General features: G+C 55.7%; 1 protein-coding gene across 1 annotated transcript in view; it reads left to right on the forward strand.

Moving 5' to 3' along the window:
- Window positions 1–372: 372 nt before the first annotated feature.
- The window catches only part of LMNA (lamin A/C), a 21664-nt gene continuing 12136 nt past the window's right edge, over window positions 373–9900 (forward strand). The window contains exon 1 of the mRNA XM_005867567.2: window positions 373–950. Coding sequence (XP_005867629.1) covers window positions 595–950 — 356 coding nt within the window. The 5' untranslated portion in view covers window positions 373–594. The remainder of the gene's footprint in view (window positions 951–9900) is intronic.

A 9900-nucleotide genomic window follows, 5' to 3' on the forward strand; every position in this document is an offset into this window, starting at 1 on the left:
GGGTGGTGGAAGAAGAGTGAGTCACCCTGATGGGCACCAGCCTCTGTCCCCCTCCCCCCTTGCCTGGCGCCCTCCCTGGCTTTACACCCACTTTCCCTCTCCCCCCTGCCCTTCACCCACCCACTCTCACCCCTTGGCTCTGCGCTCTGCCCCTAAGGCCTGAGACTGTAGGAGGGTTGAGCAGCCAGGAACCAAGATGGGAGCTTCAGCAAAGCTCCTGGCACAGTGGGGTGCGCGGGAGAGGGTGGGGCGCGACTCCGCCAAGGCTGGGCGGTCCCTGCCCCCGTTCACCACTCCCGCCCCCGCCCCAGTGGGTTTGCGACGGCCCCTTTAAGAGCAGTGGCTCCTCCTCCCATTCCCAGGACCTATTAGAGCCTTTGCCCGGGCACCGGTGACTCAGTGTTTGCGGGAGCGCCGCAGCCACTCCAGCCAACCCGGATCCCAGATCTGACAGCGCCCAGCCCAGCTCTCCACGTCTGCCAGGAGCGAGCCGGCCGGTGCGCTCCAACCCCGAGCCGTCTCTATCCTTCCGCCGGAGCCCCGTGCCCTTCCCGGGACCCCTGCCCTGCGGGCAGCGCTGCCACCCTGCCGGCCATGGAGACCCCGTCCCAGCGGCGCGCCACCCGTAGCGGGGCGCAGGCCAGCTCCACGCCTCTGTCGCCCACCCGAATCACCCGGCTGCAGGAGAAGGAGGACCTGCAGGAGCTCAACGACCGGTTGGCGGTCTACATCGACCGTGTGCGCTCGCTGGAGACGGAGAACGCGGGTCTGCGCCTTCGCATCACCGAGTCCGAGGAGGTGGTCAGCCGCGAGGTGTCCGGCATCAAGGCCGCCTATGAGGCCGAGCTCGGCGATGCCCGCAAAACCCTCGACTCGGTGGCCAAGGAGCGCGCCCGCCTGCAGCTGGAGCTGAGCAAAGTGCGGGAAGAGTTTAAGGAGCTCAAAGCGCGGTGAGTGCGCCCAGGTGGCGGCGGGCCCACGTGACGGCGTGCGGGCGGACTGGTCACCCCCGCCTGGCCCCAGGCGGCTGATAACGATGCCGTATAGTCTCCTCCCTCCGAACTGCCCCCTGCGGGTGCCTGGCAGTGCCAAGGGAAATCGTCTGGATAGGACAGATAAGGGAGGGGTCTCCGGGAGAGGGTGGGGTATATAAGAAATGGTGGGGACATCAGGGCCAAGGAGGGACTGGTGGCAGGCCCACATTCAATCAGGGTAAGGTTTCCAGCCATCTGGAGCCTGGGGTAGGGGCTTGAGCAAAGCAGAACGAACCCTGCCTGGTCTAAGAATTCTGGGCACCCCAGGGCACACTGGAGTGGGTGAAAGGGGCCTGTTAGAACTTTCTTGGCAGGCTTGGCACAGCGCCAGTTTTGCCCAGACTGGCCTCTAAACACATGATGACCATAAAACGGAACTCCCGAGCTGGCAGATGTCGCGTGGTGCTGGGGAGAGGTCACTAAGGCAGAGTGACCCCTTTTCTCCCGCATGTGGGTAGCCCTCGTGGCACGACCCTTTCTGGGGCTCTTTCTAAGAGCTGGGAAGTTATCCTTGGCTTCCTGCATGTCCGGGACTTTCCCTGGGCCCTGACAGGCCCACCGAACAGCTCCAGGAGAGCGGCTCCCCCGCAGCTCCCACAGCCCTTGGCCTGCTTGGCCTGGAATGCAAGGGAGGGAGGGAGACGGAGGGCAGAGGCTCCACCTCAGGAAGTTGTGTTATGCCTAGGTCTGGTGGCTGCCCCAACCTCCCAGGGCCCGCTCTGCCTGGTGTCTTGTCCGGTTTAGGGCCGTGTCCCTCTCTGCCTCCCTCCTTGGGGTGAGCCACTTTCATTTTCCCAGCCGAGCCGAGCCGTCTTTGCTTTGGCCAGAACTCTTAGCCACTGCCTCTTTGGATCTTTGCCTTAATAAATTGCTGGAATACAGTGACATTTTTGAAATCCAGCCGTAGGAAGCTTCAGGCCACTCCTACCTTACCCATCCCTGCCCCGCCCCGCCCCACCCTACTTCACTCCACCCTCTTTTCTAAAAAGGCCTTTGGAGCCTGGAAGTTTAGGCCGCCTCTCAGCCCCCAAGAATTTGGTTCCCTCCTCTCTGTTGCCCTTTCTCTACAAAGGCTCAAACTGAAGAGCTCTAACGCGCCTGGACAGCCTGACTCAGTTGGCTGGGCGTTGTCCTGAGCACCGAAGGTTGCCGGTTAGATTCCAGGTCAGGGCGCATGCCGGGGGTTTCAGCTCTGTCCCCAGTAGGTCAAGTGCAGGAGGCAGCTGATCCATGTTTTGCGCTCACATTGGTGTTTCTCTTTCCTCTTCCTCTCCCTTCCTTTCTCTGTAAAAAATCTTAAAAAAAGAGAGGGAAAGAGAGCTCTAAAGGTGCTTGAAGATCCCTGGGCTTGGAGCAGGGGGGACTACGGTTTGAGTTCCCCTCTTCTTCTCCCTTTGCATCATCTCCAAACTCTTAAATCTCTACGCATTCTGTATTCTTTCCACCACTTTACTAGCCCCAGTCCCAAGTACGGTGGGTGTGGCGGATCCATCCTCTGGTGAAGAGTAGATGGAAGTTGTGTGGAGAGATGGGCTGACTTTTATTTCTGTTGAAAGGGATCGCTCCTGTTTTGTGTTTTGTTTCGTTTTGTTTTTTTCACTAGAGATTTGAACTGTTTGGTTAGCAGGAGAAACACGAGTGCTGGAGAGTGTTGGTGTTCTGCCCACTCAACCACCAAAGCCCCCGTTGCAGATCCCTGTGAAGGGCGTTTTTGCAGACTTTTTTTCTGGGGTAGACACTGCTCAGGAGATGGGACTGGTGGAGTTGATGGTCTCATGCTAACCCGGCAACACCAGTCTGTTTCCTCTGCCTCCTGGTGCAGCTGTCCAGGCCCCGGACACCAGAGGGAGGTGTGCACACGTGGGGCAGGGGTGGGGGTGGTGTGTGGACTTGTTATATTTAGCCACCTGACTCTCTTCTCCCCCGCTGATCCTGGCTGGGCTTCCGGAAAAGGGGGGTGGGTTTGCACATCTGGATCCCCAGCTGATGGACAGCAGGGTGGAGACAAAGGGGGCTCAGAATGGGGTGACAATCCCTTCTATGTCCCCCAGTGGGAGGAGCTAGGATTCGTTGCTCCCTTTTGTGTCTTGCTGTACTCAGGGTGAGGTAGAGAAGAGTCGAATGAAGATTTGGGAGAGGAGGAAAGGCATTGTCCTAACTCCTCCCACTAAAGCCTAAAGAGAAGGTGTTGTCTGGTTTAATGTTTAATTAGAGCTCAGAGTTCAGGGTCAGGCTTTGGGCTGGGATGCAGAGCCACCTGTAAGATCCTGTGGGTCACACCCAGGCGTTTGGGGCTCTCTTGTTGAGTTGGGTTGTAGGCTCCAAGCGGAAACACTCCTCTCCTCCTTCCCCTCCACCACACATACACGCATTCTTTCTATTCCGGAGCCTAAGTCCAGGGCGAATGAGATTGAAAGCACCAGGGAAGGCCTGCCTGGGGTCCAGACTTGGAGCTGGGCCCCACCCCAGGCAGGACAGCTGGGTAGATGACTCATATGCTGCCCCCCTCCCTCCCACCCTGGTGGCTTTACAAGAGACTGCGGGAGACCGGGCGGAGACAGCAGATGTCTTCAAGGGAGGGATGGGGGCCTGAATGTCTGCATCTTCATCCCAACCTCCTGCTCCCTACTCCCCACAACATCCTGGGATCCTTTCCTGCCTTCATCCTTAAGACCTCTGGTGGTGGTCTGGAACCAGGGCTCCGGGCAGACAGTGTGCACAAGTGGTTCTAGAGTTATGAGCTTGGGCGCAGGACACAGTGCCGGGGTCTGTGCCTTCCCAGGCGGAACTGGAGGAGGAAGGCTGAGTCAGAAGTGGGGATATCCCAGGCCCACAAAGCAGAAGTGCTTCTTCCATCCAGAGGAGACATGTGCACTTGACAACTTCCTGGATTGCCCACCTCAGTGGGGACAGGCAGGGATGTGTAGGCGCATGGTCATCAGAGCTCTCATCGGGATAAGCATAGCACAGGCCAGAGAGGTTCCATGTCACACAGCAAGGGAGGGACACGTTAGGGCTTGAGCACAAGTCCAGTTCTGACTTCTAGTTGAGTGATCATACCATTAAACCGTACTCCTCCAGCTTAGGGAACAGGTTGGAGGGTCAGGAGGGTGGAAGGGGATGGAGTCTGGAGATTTTGCTCTGGGACCTCAATGCTTTGCTATTCTGCCTCGGCCTGTTAGCCCTTTATTGAGAGTATTACAGATATCCCCCTTCCCCCCCATGGTCTCCCTCCACCCGGTTCCTGCTCCGCCCCAGGCCTTCACCATCCTATTGTCGATGTGTCCATAGGTAATGCATATATGCATATAGGTCTTTGGTTAATCTCTTCCCAGCACCCAACCCCCCTTCCCTCTGAGATTCGTCAGTCTGTTCCATGTTTCCATGCCTCTGATTCTATTTTATTCATCAGTTTATTTTGTTCATTAGATTTCTTGTTCATTTATTTTTATTTTTAGATTCAATTGTTGATAGATATGAATTTATTGCATTTTATTGTTCATATTTTTTCTTTTTCTTCTTCCTTCTTTCTTCTTTCTTCTTCCTCCTCTTCTTAGAACAACCTTCAACATTTCATGTAGTACTGGGTTATTGGTGATGAACTCCTTTAGCTTTTTCTTGTCTGTGAAGCTCTTTATCTGACCTTCAGGTCTAAATGATAGCTTTGCTGGGTAGAGTAATCTTGGTTGTAGGTCCTTGCTATTCATCACTTTGAATATTTCTTGCCTCTCCCTTCTGGTCTGCAAAGTTTCAGTATCAGTGTGCTTTCTTCTTCATTTCCCTAGTTGTAGGGCTTCCATTCAGCCAGCTTTCAGGCGGTTCTGAATGATGATCGTTCTGTATTTTAGTTGTAATTTTGATGTGGTTGTGGGAGGTGGCATTTACCTACACCGCCATCTTGGTTCTCTTATGTCAGAGCCTGTTAACACTTAATAACAGCCTTTGCCCCAGCCTGAATGACCCAGGACCTACCTTGCCAGGCCATGGATCAGGAGGCTAATGATTTCTGTTTTGGGACTTGTCATGGGAATTATCTACCTGGACCTGAGGAAGGATATGCCCTTAAAAAAACACCAAATATATATTTCAGAGAGGAAGAGAGAGATAGAAACATCAATGATGGGAGAGAATCATTGATGGCTGCCTCCTGCATGCCCCCCACTGGAGATCGAGCGCACAACCCAACCCGGGCATGTGCCCTGACCGGGAATCAGACCGTGACCTCCCAGTTCATAGGATGATGCTCAACCACTGAGCCACGATGGCTGGGCAGGATGTGCCCTTTTCATGGAGGCCTTTGAGTATACCTGGGCCCCAGTCCTCACCCCTCTTCCCCGCCTGCCCCCCCCCCCCATTCTGATTCAAAGTAAAAGAAGATACAGCTAAACCCTGGGGCTGAGGAGAAACAAGAGACAATAATTCAGGGCCCCTGATTGCCTTCCCACAATCGATGCCTTTGGTTGGCACTTCCCCTGCCCTTCAGGAGTCTGAGACTTACTCTTGTTTGGGATGTGGCCATTGCTCCCACTCCCAGTCCCACCCCCAATGATTCAGTAGCTCAGTGTCAGGGCTCAAGCCAGAGACAGCTGGGGGAACAACTGGTAGGAGAGGCCTTCACCTACCAACTGTGCCTTCTGCTCTCCTCCCCCTCGCCCCCCCTCCTCAGCCCCTGACCACCTCTAGCAGCTGTAGCGGCCAAGACCGGGTCTGGCTCAGAGGCCCGCACACTAGAACAGTTTATCCAGTTCCTACCGCCTAGCCCCCTTTGTACTGAAGGTGACACAGGCCGAGCTCGAATATTCTCGGAGCTGTCTCTGGGGAGGTTGCAGTCTCAGCCCTTAACAAGAGGCATGGGGGTCCACCAACAACAGTGTGTGAGGGAGTTGAAGCAGCTCTGGCCCTCGATGTCCTTAGTTCTAGGGGTAGCCCTGTCACTAAATTGCGGTGTGCCCTTGAGCAAATCACCTCCCTTCTCTGGGTTTCCTTGGCTATAAAAGAAGGGGGTGAGAGCAGGTCTCCAGAGATCCCTCAGGTTTCAAAGTAGTACAATGACCCACAAAGTAAGAAAACAGCCTTCTAAATACCAAGCTGTAAATATTAAAATCAAATAGAATTAATAGCCAATGCTATTCTCAGTAGAAATATTTCCTACGATCTGTGGAATTAAAAATACGTGCCTCTTTCTTCCCAAAGAAAATGGGTTAATGATGATATTACACTCTTGGCTTGTGCTTTGTTTTTATTGCTAGTGGGAAAGGATACTCCGTTTTCAGCGCCTCTCCCTCCGGGACAGTGGAAAGGGCTGTATCATGTAGAAGGAGAGGGAGAGTCCCATTGACGTGTGTTGAGGGTAGGAGGGAGGCCCTGGGAAAGGCAGGGCTGTTACCTTAAAGCTGCCCAGGATTAGACATTGTATGTCTAAGCCAGAGAGAGCTGCAGGGTGACCTTGAGGGCCCACCTTCTACCCGTCCTGTACCCATTTTGGCTCCCCCAACCGGAGGCTGGGCTGTGAGGCCTTGGCCCTAAACAATCCTTCAACAGGGAAGGCATAGTTTGGGAAGGAGACAGGGCTGGAGGGGGTGCTCCCCGACCCTTAGCGGGAGAGGAAGCCTGAGTCCCGCCTGTGGAACAGGAATAATTCTGGCTGGGATCCCAGGCCCAGCAGAGGAGCTGAGTCACCGCAGAGAGTAGAGTAGAGAGTGGAGAGGAGACCCTGAGCTTCTCCAGCCAAAGAAAAGGCGGAGGGGTTGCCGTTTTTTGAGACCGACCATGGCTGTTTTTGCTGAGTGGCAGCAAGAGGGATGAGTCTGATCTGATGGGAGACACGTGGAAGGGAATAGGCCCGATGAGCTCTTTTCAGGCTGGCCCAGGGGAGCTAGAGGCCCTTCATTCTGAGGGGACCAGCTCTGGGCAGTGGAGAGGAGGCAGTTTGGGATTGCCAAGTCCCCCTTCCTCGCTCACGCTTCCTCCCTCTGCTGGGTCTGGAGAGAGCTGCATCTCCCTAGGCCGGAGCTGGAATGCAGTGTGACCAGAACTCCTAGGTCCTTCCCCCCCTCCTTTTTTTTTTTTTTTTGGTTAGGTCATCTGGAAAATCAGATGGCGCCAGCCCCCACCTCCTTTCTTGAACTTGGGGTGCTGCTCCCACCCCTCCCACTGTTGTCAGGGCTAATTACCATGAGCCACCAGATGGGGTTTGTTTGTTTTAAATCCTTACCTGAAGATATGTTTTTATTGATTTTGAAAGAGAGAGAAAGAGAGAGGGAGAGAGAGAGAGAAACATCAATGTGAGAAACATATTGATCTGTTGCCTCCCATATGTGCCCCAAGCAGAGATCCAACCGCAACCTTGGTATGTACCCTGACAGGAATCGAACCAGCGACCTTTCGGTATACTGGGCAACTCCCCAGCCAACTGAGCCACACTGGCCAAGGCGGATGGAGGGTTAATAGGTCCTAAGAAGGGACTGCTGAGGCACCTTCTTGTGGGGGTCTCCTAACTGTCCCTACCTTTGGCCAGTGGCCTCCCTCCCTCCGACTCCCCAAGATGTTCTCTCTCTTCCTAGGCCATCCCTCCTCCCTCCATGCCCCCACTTCTCGTCTGTTCCCAGACCTCACCCCTGCATTTTTGTGACAACACAGGAATGGTTTCTGTAGAGAAAGGCCAGGAAGAAGGCCAGTGGAGTTTGGCAGGGGACCTGGAGGGAGCGGTGGGTCAGGCAGCCGGCCTCCTGTCGCCCAGGACCCCGTGCCCTGGCCGTGGCTGCAGGCTCCTCTTGCCTCTGTACAGTGCCACGTTCATAGCCTCCGCAGCTGTGACTCAGGCTGGGCCCCCTGCCAGGCCCAGTGTCTGAACATGTCAGCAGGCCTCCTACTCCCCTTCTCAGCACTGGTTCCCTCATCGCAGCCCTCCCTCTGGAATTAAGAGGCAGCTTTGTTTGGGGGCAGGACAGCTGGAGCCTGGCGGCCCTGGAAGGAGATCTGATGGGCCTCAGACACCGAGCATGTGTGGCGGGTGTGACACCCAAGAGAGAGGCATGTGGAAGCAGAGCTGTGCCTGCCGTGGGTGCATGTGCCCGTGTGGGGCGTCAGGAGTGAGGGGGCCCTCCCGGAGGGCCTACGGGTACACTTTTCTGGGTGTAAAAGACATTTGGGACTCACAGGGTGGGGTTGGAGGAAGCCTCCAGGGGCTTCTCTGTCCCTGGAGCACCTTCCCCTCAGTTCCTCTATTTAAGGTCTCCTCCCCAGAGTGGGGAGGCCAGATGTCCCAGCCTTCCCACACCCTGCGGTTCCCCGAAAGTGAGGCCAGACCCACAGGCCAGCCACGAAACCAAGCAGTGGTTCCTCTGGAGGGAGGATGCCACCCTGGTGGCTTTGCACGCGGTGTGCGGCGGACGTTTGAGGGCTGTGTCACTGGGCCTCTGTCTCCGTCCTGGGTGTCTCTGCGCCCCCTGCATGCATGACGCCATTGTCTGTGTTCCGTCTGTCTGCTGTGAGTCCTCAGGCGACCGGGTGGACAGGTTTTTAGAGTCTGAGCCTCCCCTTTCTAGACCTTAGTTTCCTGTCTGTAAAGTGCAGGAGTTGGCCCCGGAGGAGGTCCCTCTAGAACAGCGGTTCTCAACCTGTGGGTCGCAACCCCTTGGGGGTCGAACGACCCTTTCACAGGGGTGGCCTAAGACCATCGGGAAACACATATATAATTACATATTGTTTTTGTGATTAATCACTATGCTTTAATTATGTACAATTTGTAACAATGAAAATACATCCTGCGTATCAGGTATTTACATGACGATTCACAACAGTAGCAAAATTACAGTTATGAAGTAGCAACGAAAATAATTTTATGGTTGGGGGTCACCACCACATGAGGAGCTGTATGAAAGGGTCGAGGCATGAGGAAGGTTGAGAACCACTGCTCTAGAAGCCTTGAGCGTCTGTGCGAACCCCCTCATGTCAGGGCATCAGGGGACATACAGAAAAAGCCAGAGATGCAGTGCAAGTGGAAAGAGAATCAACCAACAGGTATAACAACAGCTAAACACATTTGGGAAGAGGATGGGGGCGGGGGAGCCTGGTGAACCCCCTCGTGTCAGGGCATCAGGGGACATACAGAAAAAGCCCAGAGATGCAGTGCAAGTGGAAAGAAAATCAACCAACAGGTATAACAACAGCTGAACACATTTGGGAAGAGGATGGGGGCGGGGGAGCCTGGGGCTAAGGCGGGCTCAGGTTGGGGCTGGATTTGGATAGATAGATGGAGGGAGGGAAGGGGGGATGTTCAGTGGGAGGGGTTGCTGGGACAAAGGGAGGAGATGGAGGAACGGACAGGCAGGCTTGGGGTGGAAGTCAGCCTGGCCACAGGTTTAGACACCTGGGCGGGCAGGAGAGAGCTGCTCCTAAGCCAGGAGGGCCAGCACGCCCTGCCCAGCTCTGCCCAGCCACAGGGGGCGCCCTTTCCTGTGAGACAGGAAATGCCCAGGGTCTTCGAGACCTTTGCCCCCCTCCCCTGCCTCTCCTCTCCCCACTTCTCCAGGGTCTCCCTTCCATCATGGGGAACTCCATTGGCTGGTGAGGCTGAGGGGCTGAGGTGGGGCCTGCACGGGCCTGGGGTGGGGCCTCCCACTTCTTATTTTAGTCCCAGCCCTTGTCTCTGCTCCCCTCAGCCCAGGGGAGGAAATGGGGGCCCTCCCGCGGGGCCTAGCAAGTTGCTCCCAGCAACCAGGCCCAAACAGGCCTGCGGCAGGCCCGGCTTCCATATCTGGCATCCGAGCTCTGTGAAGAGGGTGACTCAGCGGGTGGGTCACATGGCCCCGTGCCCACCCAGCCCCTTAGCTGTGCTGGGCTCCTTTCTTCCCCACAGCAGCCC

Source organism: Myotis brandtii, unplaced genomic scaffold, assembly GCF_000412655.1.
Source record: "Myotis brandtii unplaced genomic scaffold, ASM41265v1 scaffold250, whole genome shotgun sequence".
Taxonomy (NCBI): Eukaryota; Metazoa; Chordata; class Mammalia; order Chiroptera; family Vespertilionidae; genus Myotis; species Myotis brandtii.